The 24,737-nt window shown below is 50.7% G+C and overlaps 1 protein-coding gene across 6 annotated transcripts; it reads right to left on the reverse strand.

Annotated features, from left to right (window-relative positions):
- Positions 1-10,255: 10,255 nt before the first annotated feature.
- IL10RA (interleukin 10 receptor subunit alpha) lies at positions 10,256-24,403 on the reverse strand. Of its 6 annotated transcripts, none has more exons than XM_027082195.1 (7): positions 24,250-24,403; positions 22,043-22,157; positions 21,245-21,435; positions 20,015-20,184; positions 18,139-18,286; positions 15,995-16,116; positions 10,256-12,913 (listed from the first exon to the last, which is right to left on the reverse strand). In XM_027082195.1, the coding sequence occupies exons 1-7, from the start codon at positions 24,314-24,316 to the stop codon at positions 11,987-11,989; spliced, it is 1,740 nt and encodes a 579-aa protein (XP_026937996.1). In that variant the 5' UTR covers positions 24,317-24,403; the 3' UTR covers positions 10,256-11,986. The 6 variants fall into 6 exon arrangements, with proteins under 6 accessions (XP_026937996.1, XP_026938001.1, XP_026937999.1 ...); XM_027082200.1 differs by lacking the exons at positions 22,043-22,157; positions 24,250-24,403 and adding exons at positions 20,661-20,729; positions 21,001-21,153 and having other exon boundaries at positions 21,245-21,361; XM_027082198.1 differs by lacking the exons at positions 22,043-22,157; positions 24,250-24,403 and adding exons at positions 20,595-20,729; positions 21,001-21,153 and having other exon boundaries at positions 21,245-21,361.
- Positions 24,404-24,737: the final 334 nt, after the last annotated feature.

Here is a 24,737-nt window from a genome sequence, read left to right on the forward strand (position 1 = left end):
GAAGGAGGGAGGGAGGGAGGAAGGGAGGGAGGGAGGGAGGGAGGAAGGGAGGAAGGGAGGAAGGAAGGAAGGAAGGGAGGAAGGGAGGAAGGGAGGGAGGGAGGGAGGGAGGAAGGAAGGAAGGAAGGAACGAACGAACGAACGAACGAACGAACGAACGAGAGGGGACTTATAGCTGCTATCCCCTTACTTCCCTCCGGGGTCTGGGGTCCATTCTCTCAATGTAGCCAGGCTCCAGCTTAATAAACCAAAGCTCCGGATTTGGAGGTCTTCAGCTGGGCCCTAACTCCTCTATTCCTGAGTAGGTGGGGCTGGGGAAGAGCCCCCCAGTGACTTTAGATCCCTCCCTTCCTTGAAGACCTATTGCCGGGGAAGGGCTGACTTTGGTGTCCTTCTTCCTTGCATTTCAGTTCTGAGGGCTGAGCCCCATTGCTTAACCCAGGGGGTGTCCAGCCTCAATAAACTCTCAGCTATGCCCTGCTCAGTGTGGATCCTGGGTCTGCAGCCCCGGCAGGACTGTCCTAGGCCCCTGAAAGTGCTCAGAACTCAGCGGCCTTGGGAAAAGCAGAAAGGATGGGGCCCAGAGCCCAAGTGGTCTCGGCCCCCGGTTTGGTGGCTTCAGGTTAGGAGACAGAGACAGCTGCCCAGGGCTGGGAGAAAGGAGGGTATTTCCTCCATTCTGCTCCTCAGTTGGGAGCAGAACTGAGACTGGGCCACTTCCTCTTTTTGGGTCCTCTGACGCGTTCCCTGTCCTCTCTGCCTCCCCCTCGTTTTCCTGACTTCCGTAGTCTGACCAGCTAGCACGGCTTTCTTTACCCTGGATTCTACATGTTTCCGTTGGGGGCAGATTCCAGCTGATTCAGAAACGATAAGGGAGAAGATGCTGAGAAATCTGGCTTCAAGTCTGGTTGGTGTGGGCATTGGCTGGGCACCCAGACCCATGGCCGTGCCAGCACCGACCCCCCCCCCCCACCCAGGCCCTCCTTCTCCCCTTAACTATTCCTCATCTCACTGGCCCCAGGAGCCAGGAAGCGGTCACGAGTGTCAGCAGTTCCGTGGCCCTTCCCATGTTCACTGCCACCAGGTTCCTCTTTGGTGTCTTTGCCAGGGCTGCCTTTGCCTAGAATGCCTTCTCCTCCCCACTCCCCCCACCCCCAGCCACATCTAGTCTCCACGGTTGGCTTAAGTCTCATCTTGCCTGTGGCTTCCCTCAGGACTCTAGACTTGAGGTCACCCGATCAGGCAGGGTTACGTCCCACAGGTTTTTAGTAACTGCTAAAAGTGGAGTCCATAGGCGGTGCTTAATAGATGCCTGCTGAGTGGAGAGAAACACCCAGTTTCTCTGGCCACAGAAGGCTGCCTTGTCCTAGAGAAAGACGCCAAGGTGACATGAGGAAGAGCAGAAACTGCTGATACAATATGCAGTCTGCAGAGTACAACGCATTTCCATGCGTGTTACTGTGTCTTGAACCTTGTAGCAACCTTGTGACGTGGAGATGATTACTGGTCCCATTTTACATATGGAGAGGCTGAGGCTCAGAGAGGTGTATGCTTTGCCTAAGGCTGCACAGCCAGCCACTGACTGCATTGGAGCCTGAGTAGAATCTGAGGCCTCACAGATGCAGCCTGATCTCGGGGCTGGTGGGAGGAGGGTTGAACACTGTAGAACAGGGTCTGGTCTTGACCTGTCCTGCCATGCTGTGTGGCCATGGGCTGTCACTTCACCACCCTGGGCTTCAATTTCAGCATCTGGCCATCGAGGACTGGACTACTTCTCCAAGGTTCCTCTCTTTTACTTGAAGGAGAAAAAGAGTTTCACCTTCTAATCTCTGTACTCTCTGTGTTTAGCACAGCACCTGTCACTTGGTAGGCATTCAATACACAAAAGAGGCAAGTATACTACAAAGTGTAGTTATAACTCTCTAACTCAGGAGGTGGCAGCCGAAAGGTGATGGCTGCAGTTCCCTTAGACCCTGATGGTTTAGGATCCTAAATATTACTCAGTCTTTCTTTGACCTTGGCTAGGTCTGACCAGCTCACGAGACTGGACCATTCCCGACCGAGCCCTTCTTGAGCAGGAAGGTAAAACGCTAACATTTGCTGAACAAAGATCTGTGCAAAGCAGGGACTTCAAATGCACTGTGTCACTTCATCCTCCCAGCCTCACAGGTGAGGGAACAGAGGCTCAGGGTCTGGTGAAATGATTTGCTTAAGGCTAGGCAAGAATGTGTTGTCTTTATAACTCTTGCTCACTTTTAGCCTCTGCCCAAGCTAGCAGCTCCCTGAGCTCCCTGGCCCCCTCGCTCTGGTCTCTAATCTCTTTCCCAGGTCCCCTCGTGTGGTGAGAAGGGCTTCTCAGAAGCCTGGCCTCTTAGGCCTTGTCCTCAGCCCTGAGCTTCCCACTGACCCATTCCTCATTCTTTCTTTTATTTTTTATATCCCCTTTCACCTCCAAATCATCAAATTCTGTGCATTCTTTAGGTCACCTCAATTTTCACTTCTCCAGAGAAACTTCTTCAACATCTATGGATCTTCTTGTCTTCTGAGTTTTAATTACAAATACTCTCTGGCTACCATAACTTAATTCTTGATCATTCCCTTGTATTTATTCATTCATGCAGTTTCTCTAACAGGCCAGGAACTGTGCTAGGCACTGTGCAGGAATCCAGTCTCTCTTGAGATTAACCTTGCTTTCTCCTATTTGATGGGTACTTTTTGCGGCAAAATTCAGATCTTATACTTTTCCTGAGTTCTTTATGGTACCTTGCACGGCTCTGGCCATAGCCAGGAACTCCTCAGGAAATTATGTTGAAAGATTCTTCAGTCTCTTCAGGGAATCTTGGGTGTTGCTTCATCCCTGGTCCAATCCCAGGTGCTCGGAAAACCAAAACTTTTGATTTTCTCTTTCCGTCCTCAATCATGTTCAACCCTTTGATCATCAACTGATGCAGATCTGGAGAAAGTGCTCACAGTGACTTTTTCTATTTGAGAGATAATGGCCAAACCCATGAAGTAGCTGGACAGGTGAGGGGGGAGCTCTGCTCTCCTGTAGCTTCCTTTTCAGCTGTAATGACCTTGCTCCATGCCACTGACCACGGATGGAGGGCCCAGTGTCTATGGTGTCCCTCTCTCTGGCCCAGGGTTCTGAGAACCTCAAAGTGGGAGTAGATCAGTCTATCATTACTTTTTTAAAGTGCTTAGTGATCAAAAACCATCTAGAAACAGTGATATTTAAGCAGATCTGGTACAAAACAGGAAGCCAGTGGCCTGGTGAATTCTCACACTTGGGGACCAGAAGTGAAAATGTTCTGTCTGCCCAGAGCAGCAACAGGCCAACAAAACAACAGGTGGGGAAGTGCTAGAGATCCTGGTAGACTCCCTGTCTCTTGGATTTTTCCTGCAGAGACATGGGGGTAGTCTCCCCATCCCCAAAGCCTAGGATGAGGTTTCTCATACACAAGCAGGGAGCCGTAGAGAGGCAGAGGGGTGGAAAATGTAAGAAGCCTCATCTCCAGGTCTAGCCCCAGGAGCTGGTGGGTTCCAGGTACCTTGTTTGTATAAGGCTGCCACTGGACTTAAGGATCCTGAGGCCCCTTCCAGCTGCAAGGCTATTTCAGAGTGTGGGTGACTTCAGTTCCACAGTGCTGGGGGAGGGAGGCAGGGGAGACACCTCTGAGTGTGTGTGTGTGTGTGTGTGTGTGTGTCCACTGCAGAGGTGAGCCAAGGAAGGGACGGATCGTGTCTTGTCACCGGCTGTATTCCCAGAGGGCCCACCCATGACAGGTGCTCAATGAATGTTTGCTGAAGGGGTGAATGGCTGCATGTTCAATGTTTTCACAGTCCCTTGCCTTGCCTCCTCACCACATCCCCTTGCTCTAGGCTTCCTCTTTAGTCTGTAGCCCTGAGTCCCTCCAACACCTAAGAGCTATAGGGTGAAAACAGCAGAGAAGGGAATAATCATGGTATAATATGAAGAAGCCGAGAAGATGACGAGCCTGAAAATAAATCAAATTTATATCCTGACTGCTTTCATTTCAGATCGGTCTAATGTCTCCCAAGTATACGTTCAGCCTCAGGCTACCATTACCACATTGCCATCTCATATGTGGACATTATACTACTTCAACATCTTTCACATGCTTTTCTCTGTGAGGAAATCCACTCCTTCAGGCATTCATGTATTCATCCAAAAATGTACTGAGTACCTATGCTATATATTAGCCATTGGTTGGGTGTGAAGGATACAGAGAGAAATCAAGAGGAGTCTCTGCTCTCCAAGAGCTCACAGTGAAATGAGCATGGAATGTTGTATGTTCAATGACAGCAGTATGCCCAATGCATTCATGAGAGGAGTCAGATTGAAGATTACTCTCTCCATGTGGCAGATGAGAAGACTGAGGCATGACAAGATTGAGCTGGGTGATGGTAGAACTCAGGTGTCCGGAGTTCCATTCCACTCCTGAGCATTCTGTCCACTCCCTGGGTCTGTTGCCTCTTCCCTTTTGCCCTTGGGGCATCTCCAGACCAGCCACCTTGGCTTGGAAGCTTGTCCATGGATTGGTCCTTTCAGCCTGGGTGGACTGATGGGCACTTCCTCCATGTGAGGAAGTTTTGCTTTCTTCACTCAATTGTATCATGCCACACAGTGCTTGTTCTACTAGATGTGTGGTTTCTTTGCCCCAGGTTTGAACCGTGGGCTCAGATCTTACAATATCTCAAGTTTTGGAAGTCTCCCAACCTCACTTAGCATAATCTAATAAATCGTGTATTTTACTCCTTTCAGTTTAGTCCAACAAATGTGCATTGAACACTCTAGCTGGACCAAATGGCCCTCCTATGGACCGCTGTGCACATCTCCATCACAGCACGTTCAGCTGATGCTTCTTATGATCCCTTACGTCCTCTTGGCCCCACCCCTGATTCTGGCCAGTTCTGAGTGGGCTCTGACTGACTTTGTGCTAACCAGTCTCTTCTGCAGTGCCCACTGCACATCACTTGCTTTCTGCCCTGGCTCCTTCTGTTCTGGGGGAGCCCATGCAGCCCTGTTCACCAGCAGCCCGAGAGTACAGATGAGTCAACATCTCTGGGGCAAGCCTCAGCCAGTGAAGTTCAGGAGCTGATGGATTAGGACTTCTACTGTCAGTGCTCAGGGGACAGTTGGAAGAGGCCTCTATTATGCTCCAAGAAACATTCCAGTGGGATCAGGGTCCAGCTGCTCTCAGCATGACCAGCCTGATAACATATTCTTGTTTTGGCTTTTCCTTCTCCTGTTCCCTCACCCTTGTTCCCTCTGATTGCCTTCTAAATAAACCACCTGCCCACAATTCCTTGAATCAGGCTCTGCTTCTGGATGGGGCAGTCTAGGCTAAGGCAGCACTTACAGCCTTATATTGTAAGTCTGTGTTCATTTATTTACTTGCTCATTCATTCCTTCAACAAATACAAACTGAAGTTGGGGAATGTAGGAGTGAACAAAAGAGATAAAGTCCCTGTCTTTACAGATCTTATATTTTATTGGGAGAGACAGACTATGAGCAAATAAACACATAAATCGATCATGTCACTTCAGATAATGATAAGTGCTCTGAAGGAAGTAAGCTGGGGATAGAGGGATGAAGTAGAGATGGGGCGGATACTTGGGGAGGGTGGTGAGGAGAGACTTCTTCAAAGAGTCTCCATTTGAGGAGACACGTGAATTAAATGAGGAGGGAATGCAGGATAAGACCTGGGAGGAGCAAGGGCAAATGACCTGAGATGGAAATTAGCTTGAAGCAGAGTGGGCAGGGGGAGGCTGCAGCAGGTGTGTCGAGAGAGTGGGCAGGTACCAGCTCATCTGGATTTGGACCAAGAGCAAAGGAGAGGGCTTCCAGCAGGGGAATAACATGACCTGAGTCGTATGTTATAAAGATCACGTTGGCTACTGCACTAGAGTAAGTATACTGTACAGATCATGCTGGATTAGACTAACGGAGCCGGAGTGGAAATAGAGGGGCAGGAAGGGGATGAACAGTGGTCCAGGTGAGACATGATAATGGATTTGACCAGGATGATCATGTGGGGGTGGTGACAAGTGGTTGGGTTCGCCATCTATTTGGAAGGTGGAGCTGATAGGACCTACCTGATGGATCAGATGTGGGTTGTGAAGGGATGACTCCTGGTTTTTTGTTATGAACAACTGGGTAAATGATGGTGCATTTACTCAGGAGGGGAAGACTGGGGGAGGAATGAGTGTGTGAGGGAGTCAAGAGTTCTGCTGCAGACATATTTTTGAGATGCGTGCTAGACATCTAAATGGAGCTGCTCAGGAGGCAGCAGAGTTAGGGAGAAGTCCTGCTTGGGTGTTTGGAAGTCACCAGCATCCAGATGGCATTTAAAGGTATGGACTGGGTGGTACCATCTAGGAGCAGTGAGGAGAGAAGGGTTGAGTTTAATAGAACAAGCAGCAAATCATCAAGTTATTCTCGAAAGCAGTGACTCTCAGACTTTAATGTATATGGGAATCACCTGCAACTTGATCACCTGGAACTTGTTTATTAAGCAGGTCCCTGGGAACTAGCCTTAGAAATTCTGGGCCTTGAGGAAAAGCTTAGGAAGACAAGTACCCCCAGGTGATTTGAGTGCCCTGGGGGATAGGTAGAGGGGTGCCTAGGATTTGCATGACTAGGTAGCAGGATCCTGAAGAATGTTACTGTTCTCTCCAGGGCCATCATGAGGACTTAACCTCCACCAGCCCCTCCTTCGTTGTGCAGGTAGAGGTATACAGGTGTGGCACCCACACCCAGACCTTTGCTCATCATGTACCAATCATCACCAGCACCCCTCCCTGTGCCTACTCCAGAGCTAACCAGCCCCACAGATCAGCTGATTTACTAAAAACCCTCAGCTGCACCCTTGTGATGGGCTGTGATTGTCCAAGGAACAACATGGCACCAATGACAGTGGGGTCTGCAAGACAGGTGCCCAGCGCAGGCATGGCTAAGAGCAGAGGAATGGCAGCCTGCTTTTCCTCTGGTTGGGCGATCATGAGGTGAGTATTTTAACTGTATATTGGCTGCAGAGGAGCTTGGTGGTCTTCTCCATACCTTTGAATGAGAACTTGACCTAAGTGGGTCATAGCACAAATGCTTTCGTATCCGAATCCTCAGCTCTGAGCCCTCACCCAGTGCCAGGCCCGCCTTGCCAACTGCTGGAGGATCGTCTCCTTGGCTGACCTGTCATATCAACTCCAGAGCTCACCATCTCCCCTTTTCCCCCATGCCCATGTCTCCCTTCCACGGCCATATTTCACTTTTCTCATCATCCACATTGAAGTATGATTCGTACCTCTGATTCCTGTTTCTCTCACTCCAGGTTGTCATCAAGTCTTGCCAATTCTCCCTTCACATTGTCTTTTGAATCTGTCACTTCTTCTCTTCCCACTGTCCCTGCTCATTTAATTGGATTATTGTTTAAGCCTCTGTCGTGGACTGAATGTTTGTGGTCCCCCCATTCATATGTCTCATCTAACCCCTAATGTGCTGGTATTAGGAGGTGGGGCCTTTGTGATTAGGGTTAGATGAGGTTGTGAGAGAGGAGCCCTCACAGTGGAAAAAGTATCCTTACAAGAAGAGGGAGAGAAACCAGAGCTCTCTACCACCCCTACCCCCATCCCATCCCACTATGGAAGGAGAAGGAGAAGGGGCCATCATGAATCTTTAGCCTCATCTGCAAGTCAGGAAGAGAGCCCTCACCAAGAAATGAACCTGCCAACACCTCTGGCCTCCAGAACAGTGAGAAATAACTGTGGTGTTGTTGAAGCACGGTATTTTGTTGTAGCAGCCTGAGCTGACTAATACAACCTCCTGTTCAGTTTCTCTGCTGCTTGCCTCCATCTCGTGTGTGGACATTAGTTTCCTTCATGGCACTTATCACTGATTATAGTAATATGTTTGTTAGTCTGTTGAGTAGCTTGGTGATTATCTTCATAAGCAGAGGTGCCCTCCATGAAGCTGTACATCTTTTGTTCACCACTCTGGACCCAGGGCCGAGTGCCATGTTGGGCCCGTAGTACATGCTTAATAATGTGTTTCTTGAAGAAATGAAATGCTGACAAGGAATGCCTCCGACAGTTCACCCTGCATTCTGCCTGGTTCCTTCTGACTCATGCCAGGGTGTATTGACCCTGTTGTGTACTGACCAGGGTTATCTTTCTAAAACACAACTTTCACCTCACCCAACCCTTGTCAGTGTTTACTGGGTCCCAGCACCCTTTTTGAATGTTTATGGGAGTGAAAATGAAGTTAAGATCAAGCTGATAGTGAGGTGTGGTGGCTTATCAACAAAAGTGATCATAAATGATTAATCAGAAATTTTTAATTGTGGATTTGCTTTAAAAGAAACCCATGAGCACTACAGGAAATAGATGAGTCATGCCTTCTAGTACCTAGTGTCCTCTAGACTGCGGTTTGATAAAATCAGCCTTAACTGCTAGAACTACCTCACATGGTTACCAGTGTGCTGTCCCAGGTGGGCACAGCAAGACCCCCTTCTTTGCCGTTCGTGGGCGGGGCTCAGCGACCCTCCACCTGCACTGCCCTGTGGGCTCCATTCAGTGCAGTGGGTGGGACCATCTCAGGGGTGGTGTGTGTCCTGTGACCGTGTGTGCATTGGGAGTGGGTTGGGGAGGGATGGAGATCTTTGGGGAAAGACGAGGCAGACTCTTTGACTATAGCTATTTACAAACTCAGGAAAACAGAGTTCAGTAGAATGCCCACTTCCCACCTCCTTACTAAGAGGAAGTTCCATTAGCTCATAGAAATGCAGAATCACCCATCCTTCAGCTTAGAAAAGCCCTCGAAGGAGGTTTCTCAGTGTAGGAACAAACGGGGCCATCTCTTGGAGACTTTATTCCAAATTCCCAAGAAGCCTGGCAGTGTCTCACTGCTGTTTGGAAGAACTCGCTCAGTTTATCCCATGGCCCTGGCCGTGCTGGGTGGTCAGAAAGCAGCTTAAAAGAGGAGGAGACCCGGCACAAACTCCTACTCCTTCCACATAAGGGAAGCCTGCTGCAAGAGCTCACGTGCTTGGACTCCACTCTCTCCTTTGAACTACTCCATGCTTCCTCTCTTCCATCCAAACTGGCCTCAGTTCCTTGAGAGGGATTCGTCTTACTCTCTGAAACTTCCTATTCATGTCTCAGCCAGGCTTCATCCAACCTGCCCCAGAGGCCTTTCCCTTGGGCGGACGCCATCTCCAACACTCATTTCCAGGAGGAAGTGACCAACCCCATACACCAATTTGACAAGGAGGCCTTCGGGGCAAAAGTCTGAGCAGGTCCCAAACGGTATAAGATTAGTCAAGTTCTCTGAAGACAGGATCAGTGCTTCCCCAGAACTGGTTATTTTCTCAGAGTAAAAGGGGAGAGGCATCATCAGAGATGACACAGGGGAACAGAGATGTGGTGTCCCCGACCACCTCCTGGAGGATCCAGGCTGCGACAAAGAGCAAAGTGTACCCCAAACTCAGGCCCCAAGCCCTGGGTCTGCTCCACCGGCTGGGCTGAGCTCGGGGAGAGCCTGAAACCCACACGTGGCTTTTTGTGGAAGGGGGAGGCTGCTTTTAGAATTGAATGCAGATGGCTTCTGCACTTATGAGAAGCACTGCTGGGATACACGTCCACGTTGGGGAGAGCAGCTGGCGGGGCTCCAGGAATGCCTGGTCTGCTGTCTGCCTGGAAGGGAGGGGCTGTCGGGTCTCCTTTCAAGTTGTCAGAATTCACATCCAAAAGATAGTGTTTTCTGTCCCACTGTTTCCTTTTCAGTCTTCTTGAAGAACCCTCTGCATACTCTTTCATTTACACTCATTTTCATTACCTCTCATTACTTTACATGCTCTGTACCTTACGTTGCATTCATTATCTTTCCTCACGTACTCTTTCAGCAATTTCGTCACATAACATACATTTTTCATGATCTCTTTCATTTTCACCTGTTTCCAAGAAAAACTGTCCATTTCCCTATACAGCTTTAAATGTAACTCTTCATGTGTGATCTCATTTAAACCTCCTGACATCCCCATGAGGAATGATTATTCCCATTTTATAGATGAAGAAACTGGAACTTAGTAAGAAACTTGCCCAAGGTCACAGAAAATAAATGTTAACATGACGACTTGGACCTGATTTGAGCCTAAGTCCTCAGTCTTGGTAGCTTAAAGTGACATCGCACATCTACTCATTATCATTCTCGATCGTCAACAACTTGATGCCTCTACCAGCCACTGTGTCATCAGAAATCTGATTGGTTTCCCAAGATTCCTGTGGTTCTGACAATTTATTGGAAGAAAGAACACATGTCACTCATTTACAGAGCCTGCGTTCAAGGCACATTCACATCCTCGTCGTCAGTGGAACCTCACACCCTTATGAATGAAACAAGTCAGACAACGTTTTCTGGTTTCACAGATGAGGAAAAGTGGCTTTCCCACGGTCACACGGCTAGAAACAGTGAAATCAGAATGAGAACTCCTAGGCTATCGAAATACCCAGAACTCTTTCCCTGTATCTTGCTGCCTCTTCAATAAATAAATGAACAAAATAAATAAATAAACCTTCCAAGGAAACGCTGAGAAACCCCTCCTTCAAGCCTGTTTCTAGAGGGAGTTATTATCGGACTGGCGCCTACGAGCTTCCTGGCAGAGTGGAAGGGGCTCTGGCTGGATTCCCTGGGCCTGATGTCTATTCCCAGAATGCCACGGAAAACACAGGGCCGAGGATGACTTGGGCGGTGGGCACGCCCCAGGCCTATCACCCCTCCCAGGTTCCCTGCCCACGGATTGTAAACTGGCTTTGCAGACAGATTCTAAACTGACTGTGGGGAAGCAGGGCCCACACCTGCCCCCTCTCTGGGCCCAGGGTCTGGTGGTTCTCTCAGCACAATGCCATGCACTCTTGCTACATCAGTTAGCCTGCAGCACGGGAAAGAAGCCAGCTCTGTGAAGGCATGGCTTCCTCCCTACCCAGGGTCAGTTGGGGTTGGAGATGTTACCCCAGAAGCCAGCTTGGCTATCATCCATCCATCATCTAGAAGGGTCCCCTGGAGATTCTTTACATCACAGATGGGATAACTGAGGCCCTCTGAGAAGTGGCTGGCCCAAGGTCGCACAGCTGATCATTGAACAGAGACCCTACCCCAGTGTCCTGTCCTATAGCTGGATGTCAGCAGCAAACACAGTGCAGGTCCTAACCCTGACCCTCTTGGGCAGATAAGGTGGCGTCCAAGCCTAGAGGCCACCTGAAGGCCTGAGTTTTGACCAGTACAAACACCCATGGTTTCGCTGGTACTGTCAGCAAGATGGTGTGGGCAGCAGGGTAAGGGTAGTGCATGGCTTGGCCACTCCAAGTGCCCCAGGGGGATGCTGCTCTAGTTGCTTGAAAGAGGGTGCTGTCTGCAGATGGACACAAGCCATCCCCAGAGCACTGGATTCTGAGCCAGAAGCCCCCTTCTGCATCTCAGCTCCCTTTGACCCCTGCTCCCTCTTTTACCTCCTAGAAATGGCCCCTGCAGCGAGGCCCTGAAGCCTCCATCCTCTCGGCCCTCTATCCTGCTGGAGGCCCTGACACATGGCTGACCTCAGCAGGGCGGCCTGGCTCTCTGAGCTGACTTCAGCCTGGTGGCCTCACCACGACTCCAAAAGGCCCCATGATTCCCCTGAGCAAGCAGTCCTTCACAATATGGGAAGCATCCCAAGGAGGTGGAGATCTCTGCCCTGCCCTTCTCAGTTCCGCCAGAGTCTGCAGGGCCCCGTCTGCAGAGGAGGCCAATGCCACACATGTACCCTGTGCTAGTTGAGTGTCCTCCTGCCCTGGACACTTACCAGGCCTGGCGCTGGCCTCACTACGCTTGCAGAAAAGTGCCCAGACTGGCCTCGTGCTTCACTTTCATCCCCTGGGGCCCCTCTGGGTCCAGGCAGGGTGCAGCGGAAACCAAAAGCAGCCCTCTGGCCCGAGTCACTCACTTGAGTGCAGGCTGGAGATGAGTGGCAGGGCGGCCAGGTCTGAGTCAAAGCTGCCCAGGAGACCGCCTGGGGCTGCCACACCGTCCAGAGGGGCAAGGTCGTGGGCAAAGCTCCAGTCAGATGCTCCAAGGTCACCACAGCGGGTCAAGCCCAGGAGTGACCAATCCTCAGTTGGTGGGTTCCACTGTCCAGCTGGGGCCCCTGAGGGAGTGAGAGTCATTTCTGGGGGGTCCTGTTTCAAATAGCCCTTGGCCAGGGCTGGTAGAGGCCAGTCCACCTCAGCGTCCACGCATGTCTTGAATTTGGGGCCAAGGCCATCTGTTGAGGAGGACTCTTCTTCCAGGCCGCCCGCCTCGGCTGCCCTCTCCTCCGGGCACCGGGTCTGCTTCAGGTAGCCCTGGAAGGCCCCCGCAGCTGGGTCTTCTCCCGCAGCCACCTCCGGTCCCAGGGGACTCACAGGGCCCAAAGCTGAGCCACCCTGAACATCCTCAGGCTGCCCCTCAGGGTTCTGGACCAGGCCAATGCCACTGTCAAGCTGGTCCCGGCTGTCGCTCCCCGCCTGCGGCTCCCAGCTGGGCTCCGAGCCAGGACTCAGGCTGGGCTCCTGCAGGCAGATCCCGCTGTCTGTACTTTTGCTGCCGCCGCTACTGCAGCTGTCCTCCGGCAACCGGGGCGCCCCCTTTCCCAAAGTACCCCCAGCCTGGGGGTGGGGGGCAGGGAGGTGGAACTGGGGCTCATCAGTCTGCAGGGATGGCTTGGCACTGCTGAAGCCACTGTCCGTGCTGCCGTGCAGCTCCGAGTTCCTCAGCTCTGGGGACACCTTGGGGAAGGCCTGCTCATCGAGGGGGTGAATGGTGTCTTGGGTCTCTGGGCAGGAAAGCTGGCTGATGAGGCTGAAGGGACTGGGCTTCTTGAAGACCTGGGGAGGAGAGGGTAGAGTGAGGGGTGGGAGGGTCACCTGCAGGAACCCGCCCCAGTGTGGCCAGGGGAGGCCAGGGGTTCAGGAGGTACTGCTCCAACAGAGGGGTCCTGCAGAGCCTGGAGTACACTGCCACTTGTCCTTTCGGTTTTGGTTCAGAATTGAGTTTTCCTCCTCATGCAATTCTCAGTTTGACTCAGGCCAGATACCTAAGAAGCCTGTATTCTCGGAGTTCGGACAGAATGACAGGCAGAATGGGAGGCTGCAGGGAAAGGTGAACATTCTCGGGAGGCTCTATCAGCAGTGCTTTTCAAACCCGAAAGCAGGCTGGACCCACTGAGATCTAGAAATGTGTTTCAGACTCTTTTCCACTATGACCCCAAGTAAGAAATATGTTACACAATAACCTGTATGTAAATAGCCCATAAATATATAACTCATATATGATTGAAACCAATTTCACAAAATAATACTTATCGTTACTACCTGTGCACTGTGATCTATTGTATTGTCCTGTCCTATCCTATCCCATGTTATTCATTTCATCTCTTACAACGCTGGATGTGAGACACCGAGTTAATTTCTTCACTCCCTGAGTGACTCACATAAACACAGCCTGGCTGCAGCGTGGGGCAGTGAAACAAGCAGAGCTAGCAGCTGAGGGGGCCTCGTTCCCCATTAATTGCCCAGAGGCCCAGGGTAGTCAATTAACCTCTCTCCCCCTTGCTTTTGTGCCCCAGCCGCACTGGTGTTCCTTTTGCTCTGGACAGTGCCGTCTCAGGGCCTTTGCACAGGCTACTCCTGGTTGGAATACTCTTCTCCTAGCACTTTGTATGGCTGTATCCTCCTTATCGTTCAGGTCTCAATTCAGATGTCATCTCCTCAGAGAAACTTTCCCAATCACCCTTGCTAAAGCAGTGCTCCAGACACTCTCTTCCCATTAACACAGTTTATTTTTTCCTAGCACTTAGTTCCTGGAGTTATTTTTTTGTTTTCTGTGCCCCCACATGCACACACACACACACACACACACACACACACGATCTCCAACCCCAAGAGAATAGAAACTCCTTGAGGGCAGGAGTCGTCTGTTCTTATGGGCCACTCTGTTCCCAGAGCTTAAACTGAGCTGGCACATAGTAGGCACTCCAAAGGTTTGTTGACTGACTTACTGACTCACTGTTGCACATCTGCCCTTGTTCCTTTTGTATGTGATGACTCTAATGCAACTCTTATTGGTTGTATCCCTATTGATATCATGTGGCTTGGTGACTAAGGATGTGTATTCTGGAGCCAGACTTCACGGGTTCAAATCCCAGGTCTGCCTCTTATCAGCTGTGTCACCTTGGCCAAATCATTTATCCTCTCTGTGCTTTAGTTCCTCCTATGCAAAATGGAAGTAATGACAGTATTGCCTTCTCAAGTTGTGGTTCATGCATGTAAAATACTTAGAACAGTGCCTGGTACAGAGAAAGCACTCAATAAACACTTGGTGAACTGAATTTTACTCTCTAATAATTCTCTAAAGAAGTATTATTATCTCTATTTCCTAGAGGAGAAAACTGAACCTCAGAGAAGTTAAATGACTTGCCCAGTGTCACACAGCAGCAAAGAACAAATAGATCTGGAATTGGTACTCAACTGTCCTGATCTGTAATCCCCATTGTCTAACAATGCTTTCTTTGATAATCATTGAAGATCAGATCAAAGCAGCTAATGAATGAGAACAAGCAAGTGCATGTTATTTATAAAGTTAGTAACGGCTGTGATCGTTAGAGGAAGGAAACTGGGCTGTACTTATCTTGAGGACGAAAAAACTCATGAGGACAAGTCAATTCTGTGATCCAAATGTTCAGAAAGAACAACAAAAACAGAGGTTGCTTGTCGTCTCCTTTGGCATTTTTGCATCTGTGTCCATTTCACTGGTTTGCATTAAACTTAATCGTTGATTCGTTGGCTGCCCCACCAGACGTAATCAAGCCCCTTGGGACCAGTGGCCACATTACTCAGCTGCTTCCGTACAACATTTTGCATGTTGTATTTGCTCGGTAACTGTAACTCAACAGCTACCTCTCTCTTACTAGATGCCTCTTCCCAACTAAGCCCAACTAAGACTCTCCCATCCAGTGGTCCTTTCCTACCACTCTGCTGTCTAGTTACCCATCCCTGAGGGCAGGTTCCTTGGTGCACTCACCAGGCAGCCCCACCCCTCTTCTCTCCCCTCCATCCCCATCCCAGAGTTCTTACTCAAAATAATTTCACAGGGCCTCTGTCTCTCTCCTTATTTTTCCTAGAGATCCTGGGATCCTTGTGGAGGGTCCCCTTCCAGCTGTGAGCTTCCCTGGGCCCTGGTCTCCCTGAAGGAGCCCACCCTTACAGCTGAGCCCTCGACCATCACAGTAATGTCAGCTGTGGGGACCACCTTTGGTCCAGTCTGAATCCCAGGCCAGAGACGGGCTGTGGTCTGGAAATGCTGCTCAATGTGGCAAGCTGAACTTTGGAGGCCGGCTGACTGCAAATGCGGTGTTTGTCAGCACTGTGTAGCAAGAGGATAGGCTGTGGGAAGGTCCGGAGATGCTCGCCTCTCAGCATCACCTCTCCGCTCTGCTCTCTCCCACACTGACAGCAGCCCTTTGTCTGCCTGTTCCAGAGCACCCATCGCCAACCTCTAGGGATGGGAAAGGCTGGGCTCCGGCCCTGACTCTTCCTGGCTGTGGGACCCTCTGCATGTAACAATCTCTCTACGCCTCAGTTTCCTCAGTTGTAAAGTGAGGCTATAACTACCTGACTCCGAGGTACTAATGCACAGGGGCTGGTTTGTGGCCAATTATTGGCAAATAGTAACAAAATGGCGCATGGCGGGTTGGGATTACTGTGTCTTATCTGGGCCACTATAAGGCAACATTCTCCGTGCTGGGCTTGGCATTCAAGCCCTCCCTCCACCCCCATGGTGCTTGATGAAGGTGCCTCTGATAATGTCAGGGCTGAGGGTACACGGCCTGCCTGGGAGGGTTCTCCCTGCCTCCCGGAGTCCTGGTGGGGCCGGGAAGGATGGGGCAGTGGCCTCCCCGTGAGACTCACCAGGACGGTGGGCAGCTTCCCCCGGCGCTGCACATACAGCTGGAGGGCCAGGAAGAAGGCCAGGGCTCCACAGAGCAGCAGGACAAAGGTGAAGAAGATGCTGAGGTTGGTCACGGTGAAATCTGTGGGCCCAGAGCGATGGGTTTATAGCCTGGTGCCATGGGATATGGAGGGGCAGTCCCCGAGGATCCCATGGCCCCTCTCAGGAGCCTCTCGGTGAGGGGCCGAGTGACCCCCCCCACACCCCCCCCAGGTTACCTCTAGGCCACAACTCTGGAGGCCACGCCAGGATTCTTGAGAGTCCCTGCCTGGCCCTCCAACCTCTGCCCTGAAGGATTCCCTCACTAGACACATGGCCTCCAGCTCTCTGCACAAAACTCACATGAAGGCATACATAGTGGTGGGGCAGGATGGTACAGCAGGTAAGAAGGGAGGCTTTGGGAGCAGCCAGACCTGGGTTCAAATCCCAGCTCTACCACTTACTAGCTGTGAGGCTGTGGACAAATTAGTTAGCCTATCTGAGCCTTAGTTTTACCGTCTACGAAATGGGCAAAATAAAAGTGCCTACCTCATAGATGGCTGTGAAGCACACAGCACTTTCCATGAACCAAGCCCTTTATAATATCCCCCCTTATCTGTGGTTTTGCTTTTCGTGGTTTCAGTTAACCTGTGTTCAACTGTGGTCCAAAAACGTTAAATGGAAGATTTCCAGAAATAAACAATGCATCAGTTAAATCGTGTGCCGTTCTGAGTAGCATGATGATATCTCACACTGCTCCACTCTGTCTGGCCCGGGACATGAATCATCCCTCTGTCCAGCAGATCCCACCCGTGAGTCACTCAGTGGCTGCCTCAGTTATCAGATGGACTGTTGTGGTATCCCGTGCTTGTGTTCAAGTAACCCTTATTTTACTCAATAATGGCCCCAAAGTGCAAGAGTAGTGATGGTGTCAATTTGGGCATTCTCTTAAATTTTTGTTTAATTTATAAACTAAACTTTGTCATAGGTATGTATGTATAGAGAAAAAACATAGTGTATATATACATGCTTTCAAGGCATCCACTGGGGGTGTTGGAACGTATGCCCTTCAGATAAGGGGGGGGGGACTACTGTACTATGTCACCTGATTCTTATAGCCACCTTAGGAGGTGAATACTATTATCTTCCCTATTTTTATAGGTTAGCATCCTGAGGCCCAGAGGGGTTAAGCAAGTTGCCCAAGGTCGTATATTTCATAAGTGACGACGCTGAGATTTGAACCTAGACCTGTATACAAAACTATTTCTATATCAGTGAGTGGATGTTGAAAAGCTCTTAAGGCCGCCTGGCACACAGATGGTGCCTTCCTCTGCTTCAGTAAGGCAGAGTGAGGCTGAAATGACAATGAGTTTGTGCGTGTCTGCCATAAACTGAAATGTACTGCAGAAAAGTAAGGAGTCCCTCTGGTCATTGCTGGACGCTGCCCACACTGGACCGGGCACTCCCAGCGCACTGACTGTTGGCATGATTCGCTGGGCACTTGACATATGTTGTCCTGAGTAGCTAGTTACAGCCTGCTCTGGGCACACCCTGTCTTCCCAGCCAGACTGTAAGATCCTTGTGGGCAGAACCACAGCCTTCACATGCCATTTTCCCTTCCCTCCCTCCCCTTTCCAGCACCGGGCTGAGAGCCTGGCACAGTATTTGCTGACTTTTGCAGCTGTGGGGAGGAGTCAGCTCAGTTCTGCTTTCCTCTGAGGGGGAGGAGGGGAAGTTCGGAGAAGCCCTTGGTGCCCCCAGCTCTAAGAAAAGACAGCGGAGGAATGTAACAAACAGGAACCACCACAGCTGGCTGAGGAGTGCTGCAGAAGGGCTCCTGGGAGCGCAGCTGGGCTCCAGTGGAAGCACCCGCAGAGCTGGGAGACCTGGCTTTGTGGCCACACCCTGGAAGTTGCTTATAGGTACTGAGCCTCAGTTTCTGCATCTCTAAAATGGGGACAATAGGAGCTCTTTCATAGAGCTGTGTGAGGATGGAGAGCTGTGTCGCAGTTGGGGGGCACCTAGCACAGTTCCCCACATCGGCAGCCCTCAGTGGAATGCTTTTCAGAAGTGAGAGGCCCTTCCTGCCTCCCTTCTGCCCAGACAGCAGCCCTGACCAACTCACACTGCGGGGTGAGCACGATGCACTCCTCCTTGGACCAGACCTCCTTGTTCACTCGGGAGCTGACAGATGGTTTCACCCTGACACAGAACTCTCCCACCCCTCTCGGGACTGGGAGGTTAAAGTTTTCATGTTTTATCTTGTCATGGGACTGAAACGAAAACAATCAGAGCAGTAAACACGATATCCTTGTTCCATGCCATATGCAAGCTGAGAGCCGAAGGGGCTTTAGAGATGCTCTAAAGCACTGAAGGCCAACCCCCTTTAGAGGTCTTTTTCTAAGATAAAAAACCCTGCATTATCGAGGCAGCCCAAGATCTCTGTGATTACCATGATTTAGTTTGTATTAAAAACAAAAAGGAGCAAAGGAAGCCATAAACAAGGCGAAAAGACAACCCTCAGAATGGGAGAAAATATTTGCAAATGAAGCAACTGACAAAGGATTAATCTCCAAAATATACAAGCAGCTCATGCAGCTCAATATCAAAAAACAACAACCCAATCCAAAAATGGGCAGAAGACCTAAGTAGACGTTTCTCCAAAGAAGACATACAGGTTGCCAACAAACATGAAAGGATGCTCAACATCACTAATCATTAGAGAAATGCAAATCAAAACCACAATGAGGTATCACCTCACACAGGTCACAACGGCCATCATTAAAAAATCTACAAACAATAAATGCGGGAGAGGGTGTGGAGAAAAGGGAACCCTCTTACACTGTTGGTGGGAATGTAAGTTGACACAGCCACTATGGAGAACAGTATGGAGGTTCCTTAAAACATTAAAAATTGAACTACCATATGACCCAGCAATCCCACTACTGGGCATATACCCTGAGAAAACCATAATTCAAAAAGAGTCATGTACCACAATGTTCATTGCAGCACTATTTACAATAGCCAGGACATGGAAGCAACCTAAGTGTCCATCAACAGATGAATGGATAAAGAAGATGTGGCACATATATACAATGGGATATTACTCAGCAATAAAAAGAAACGAAATGAGTTATTTGTAGTGAGGTGGATGGACCTAGAGTCTGTCATACAGAGTGAAGTAAGTCAGAAAGAGAAAAACAAATACTGTATGCTAACACATATATGTAGAATCTAAAAAAAAAAATGGTTCTGAAGAACCTAGGGGTAGGACAGGAATAAAGACGCAGACGTAGAGAAGGGACTTGAGGACACGGGGAGGGGGAAGGGTAAGCTAGGACGAAGTAAGAGAGTGGCATTGACATATAAGCACTACCAAATGTAAAATAGATAGCTAGTGGGAAGCAGCGGCATAGCACGGAGATCAGCTCGGTGCTTTGTGACCACCTAGAGGGGAGGGATAGGGAGGGTGGGAGGGAGACGCAAGAGGGAGGGGATATGGGGATATATGTATATGTATAGCTGATTCACTTTGTTATACAGCAGAAACTAACACAACCTTGTAAAGCAATTATACTCCGATAAAGATGTTAAAAAAAAAAAAAAGCAAAAAGGAAGTATTTTATAGATACTGAGGACCATCCCAGAAGAGGCTAGAATCAACTGTGGTTGAAAGGAAAGAGGATGGATTTTGCAGATTCCAGATCTCCCATTTATGGGAGTGTGCTTGGGCATTTTCATAGCCTCTGAGAGCTTCATTTTGCCATCTATAACATGGAATAAAATCCCCACCTGCAAGGGGGTTGGAAGCAATAGTTATAACATCTCCTGCGCTGCCTGACACCTAGCGGGCACTGTCGTCCCTGCCACCTGGCAGAAGCACAGGTTTAAGGGCTCAGGCCATCTTGGCTACCCCCACTTGCCCCACAAGCTCTCTCGACTCTGATGGAAAAGTTCCCCAGGGGTACACAAGGGAAGCCTGGCCTTGGGGAATCCCATACCTTATATCGTCCTGGTACCTTGCGAACCTCAATCTCATACTCCCGGAAGTTGTGGAAGATGCTTTCATATGTGTCGCCTGCAGGGGCCATCTTGGGCCTGGGGAGCTGGATCACCCCAAAGATGATGCCATCGTGCACCTCTAGCTTCACGCCGGCAACTGTCAGAGTCACTGAGTCGGGAGACAAAACCATGAGGCGTGCAGCCTGGGGAGGGCCTGGGCACCCCATCCATACCTGGCCTCCAGGGTCAAGCTTTACCCACCCTAAAACCTGGGCTACAGGTTTCTCAACCTGGCAGAACATAAGGATATCCTGGGGAGCATGTTAAAAACGCAGATGCCCAGACCCACTCAAGACACAGTGAATCTGAATTTTGGAAGCTGGGCCCTGGAAAGGTCTATTTTTTTTATTTTTATTTTTTTTGCGGTATATGGGCCTCTCCCGCTGCGGAGCACAGCTGCTCCCTGGCATGTGGGATCTTCCCGGACCAGGGCACGAACCCGTGTCCCCTGCATCGGCAGGCGGACTCTCAACCACTGCGCCACCAGGGAAGCCCAGGAAATGCCTATTTTAAACACACTCTTCAGTGATGTTTCTGCAGCCAGTGGAGTACCGGCCTGTGGGCAGGCATTTGGGAGACAATGACCTCCAAGAGCATCATTCTGAATTCTGCAGAGCAGCCTTGCCACACACATAGAGCACAGTCAGTCCCAATCTGCAGAAGGAAAGAATCCCATCACATTTGGGGCTTATTCTTTTCTCTTCTCTCTGCAGAGAGAAACTCCCAACTTTGCTTCAATAGCACCTCCCTGCTTCAAAGCCTCACACCCTGACCCCGAGGAATTCATTCTTAAAGGGAGGAGGACCTGATAGAAATTCTGCCTCCAGCTTGCTGCCCTATGCTGAGTGCTTATGGATTTGCTTCCCCTCCCAGAACCCTACAAGTACACCAACCTGACCCTCGTGACTCAGCTGCCCCAACTCACCCCAAGACTTCTCTTCTGTAGGATAAACAACTCCAGTTCCCTTTTAAATCTTGAATAACTTGGCTATTTTCATCTAAACCTTCTCCAAAGTCCTGACTCAGGCTTGTTTGGGCAACTAAATCCCCGGCCAGGAAGCCAGGCAGATGAGGCGAGCTATGGGAATGGAAAGAAAAGTTCTAGACTAGAGCTTCCGGCCGGAAAGGACCCTGAAAGCCATGTTCTAGGTCCCGGGGAGGAAAAGCACCTTCATCCACAGAGAAGCGGGTGTTGGGAGAGGTCCAGTTAGAGTGCTGGCCTCCGTCCACTGCCCGGACTCTGGCTCGGTAACCATTGCTATGATACAGGTCCAGGGTCTGCATGGTGAGATCACAGGACAGCACCAAGGTTTGGCTACAGCTGCGGATGGGGTTCCAGTAGATGGGCTCTACTCCATACCTGGGGAGATAGCGGGGTAGGCATTGGGAGAGGAACTTGTGCTCAAACCTAACTCCTTTAGGAGGGAAGCAAGAGGCCAGGGGAGAGCTCTCATGACGGTATAGCCCTCAGGGTATTCCCTTTAGTCCGGGGTATCTAGTTGCAAGGGGATCTCCCTTGGTTCTGGGACTCTGTACCAATTTCTCTGTGCTCTAGAAGACTCTTAGATTGGAATACGAGTAGCTCAGATGCCAACTCATCCAGGAAGACTTGCCACTCCCTGCAACACAGCCCAATTCCTCCTTTCTCCCAACTACATCTGTAGTCCTTAGGGCTTCCTTGTTCTCCAACTGGCTTACGGATGCTTTTCCTGTTTTTCCAATAACATGGAAAAATCTTGAGGATAAAGGCAATACCTTGGCTTTCTCACCCAGAGCTTCCAGCACACTACTCTGCCCATATGAGACTTGATCAGTACTTGTCAACTGATGGATATGTGCCAGGGTCCTTCCCGGTATCATTTCAGTAACAAGGCAGGTATCTTCCCATGCCAGGGTGGGTAGAAGGGGATGGACTCACCCACTCCCTCACTCACCTCCCTCCTTTCTCCATCCTCCCTTTTGCTTACCGCAGGAGCTCCACTTCATAGTAGGTACTTTCAGACTGATTCGGGATGGGAGTCCAGTGGAGGACGTGGTAGAAAAATTCTGCTTCAAACCACGCAGATGAAGGTCTGGGCAGTTCTGTCCGCAGGGAGAACAGTGTCAGTACCAGAGCTAGCAGAGGTCCCCTCCACCTCCCCGCCAGGGAGGAGATGATGGTGGTGATGGTGGCAGGCATTCTAACAGCTCCCATTTACTGAGCACTTTACCTTGAGCTGAGCACTCAGCTAAGTACTTTACATATATTGTCTCATTTAATTATCACAGTAATCCTACAAGGTAGGCATTTATTACCCCAATTTCACCAGAGAAGAAATGAAGGTTCAGAGAGGCTAAGTGACTTGCCCAAGGTCAATGGGGTAGTAAGCGGTAGAGTGGGCCTTTGAATCCAGATGCGTCTGATCCCAGAGCTAGTATAGTGTCCTTAAATCACTGTCCTGTGCTGTAGGTGATCAGAAGCAGAAGTGCTGGTTGAGAAGAGCCAAGGTCGGTGTGATGCCTCCCAGGCAAGAAGGCAGGGGCTGAGGGCTAAGATGTGCCCACAATGAGCTCTCAGATGAGCTGGTCCCTGGCTCTGCCCAATCCCTGTCCCTGCTCCAGCCCCATCCCAAGGCCTGCTCTCCGTCCCCACACCTGGTCCCCACCCTGGTCCCAGCCCTGGCTCTAGCCCAAGGCCCCCCTCTCTGGAGTTCTTTGGGTACACAGATATCCTGCTAGTTGGCATCTACCTGTTTCTCTTCACAGAACCCCAAGCTGAGTGCTTGCCCCCACTTCTCGGAGGGCTTTACTGCAGCCACATGCCCAGCCTCAGGCTGAGTGGAACAGGCAGCCCTGGGTCTAGACTGGGCTGAGGACGTTTCCACAAAGAGCTGGCACCCTTGGCTCCAAGGTGATATATACTAAGTACCAGTGCCTCTCTCCACCTCCTGTGTTCCCCTCACAGCCAGCTACACCTCTCACCACGGGAAACTAACTTCAAGAGCCTCAAACTAGCACTTGCTAGTGTGACTCAGACAAATCATTTAACCTCCCTGAACTTGTTCTCTCATTTGTAAGAATGTGATAAATACACCTACTTTAAGAGTCTTGCCGATCGAATGCAATGAAGTACGTCAAGGCCAATACCCACATTCAGCTCCTCTTCTCTCCTCCTCGATCCCTTAATGTCTCTCCATCTGACAGCGACCCCCAGGCTTCCCTTGTTCTCCAACTTCTCATCGTCTCTCTAATAATGCTTCTTTTTTCTGACTGTCATCCTCACTTAGACAGCACATGTGTCCCGGTCCCTTGCTTTCTTTCTTATACTGTCTTTGATCCTCAAGTCTGTGTCTCGATTTCAAAACAGTATACGGAAAGTGAAAAACACAGTGGGTCATTGTGGTGTTGGGGCTGCATATCCCCAGCTCAGCTCTCTATCATGTGAATGGTGACTGCATGTTTTACTTCGTATTCTGGCGTCATGTAGAAGCAGTTTCAGTCCCTGCTCTCCCTGCCTCCGCTCCTGGTCCCTCCGGCTCCCAGCCCTTTCATTTTCTCCCTTCAGGATTTAGTCTTTTCAATTGCAGAAACTTTCCAGGATTTCTGGCTGGGTTAGGTGAGCTAAGGAGTAGCAGTAGGGAGGAGGGAGGCAGGTGGCAGTGGGAGAGCACTGGGGGCTAAAGAAGGAGAAGGGATGATCCGATGGGGGTGACAGGTAATAGTGGGGGAAAAGTGCTGAGATAGGGTGACATGGCACGGGGCAGAAATAGATTAATCGGAGAGCTAAGGGAAGGTAGAGTCAGACTGAGATCAAAGTAATTCCCCAGAGGGACCAGCAGTCTCTTCATTTGAACTAGAACAACAAAAAAGCCAGGGGTAAATTTATGACGCACAGGGAGGCGGGTGGACGGTGACTTGTGTGTGTGGGGGGGGGTCATTTAACTTCTCTATCCATACTTCCCCCTCCCCTAGTCAATCTCAGTCTCTTCCACGTCCACAACGGGTGAGCCTGAGACCCAGGCTTGCCAGAATGAGGGAGATTCGGGGAGTAGGGAGATAATGGGTGCCCCTCTCCGTAGAGGGCAAACCAGACGTGATTCTCCGTGGGACTCAGAACTTTAATGTAGGAGTGACGACCGGTAGGAGGGGGAGCGGGACGGGCGCGGAGAGGTCAGGGCTAGACCCCGATCCTTACCGTGCGCGCGAAAGCCGAGGAGCAGGCTGAGGAGGGCCGGAAGCTGCACTATCAGGCGCGGCAGCATCCTAGTCGAGCCGCATCCTCCGGAGCGGGAGCAGAAGCCAGAGCCGGGATGCTTGCCTCCGGTCGCCGCTCTGCGGGACTGAGACTGAAGCCTCCGACCGCCTGCCAGGCCACGCCCCGCTAGGCTGACGTCATAGGGGCGGAGCCTCGAGACGCCCCGCCCCCGAGCCGCGGCGTCAGGGAGCCCGAGCAGCGGCGTCAGGGAGCCAGAACCGCTGCGGAGCGCGGTCAGCCCAGGCAGGTGGAGAGGAAGCAGGGGCAGGGCTTGCGCATGCTGTCCCGGGGCGGGGGCCGGGCTCTGGGCAACTCTCACCCTCCTCGCCTCCCGGGGCCCCCGGTGTAATAGGGTGAAAGCGGTCTGGGTAGCCTGGAGGCTGTGTGTGTGTGTGTGTGTGTGTGTGTGTGTGTGTGTGTGTGTGTGT

This window comes from Aethalodelphis obliquidens, unplaced genomic scaffold (genome assembly GCF_003676395.1).
Source record: "Aethalodelphis obliquidens isolate GAN/ISIS:26980383/991018 unplaced genomic scaffold, ASM367639v1 scaffold46, whole genome shotgun sequence".
In the NCBI taxonomy this organism is placed as follows: domain Eukaryota; kingdom Metazoa; phylum Chordata; class Mammalia; order Artiodactyla; family Delphinidae; genus Aethalodelphis; species Aethalodelphis obliquidens.

What these genes read in the sequence shown, in the direction of transcription:
- IL10RA (XM_027082195.1), bottom strand. Translation starts at nt 24,316, where the DNA reads ATGCTGCCGCGCCTGATAGTGCAGCTTCCGGCCCTCCTCAGCCTGCTC. An exon ending in CCTCGGCTTTCGCGCGCACG is followed by an intron (nt 22,158 to 24,249) that starts GTAAGGATCGGG and finishes CCCTGCGGACAG; the next exon opens with AACTGCCCAGACCTTCATCT. An exon ending in GGAAGCTGCCCACCGTCCTG is followed by an intron (nt 12,914 to 15,994) that starts GTGAGTCTCACG and finishes TCTCCTCCCCAG; the next exon opens with GTCTTCAAGAAGCCCAGTCC.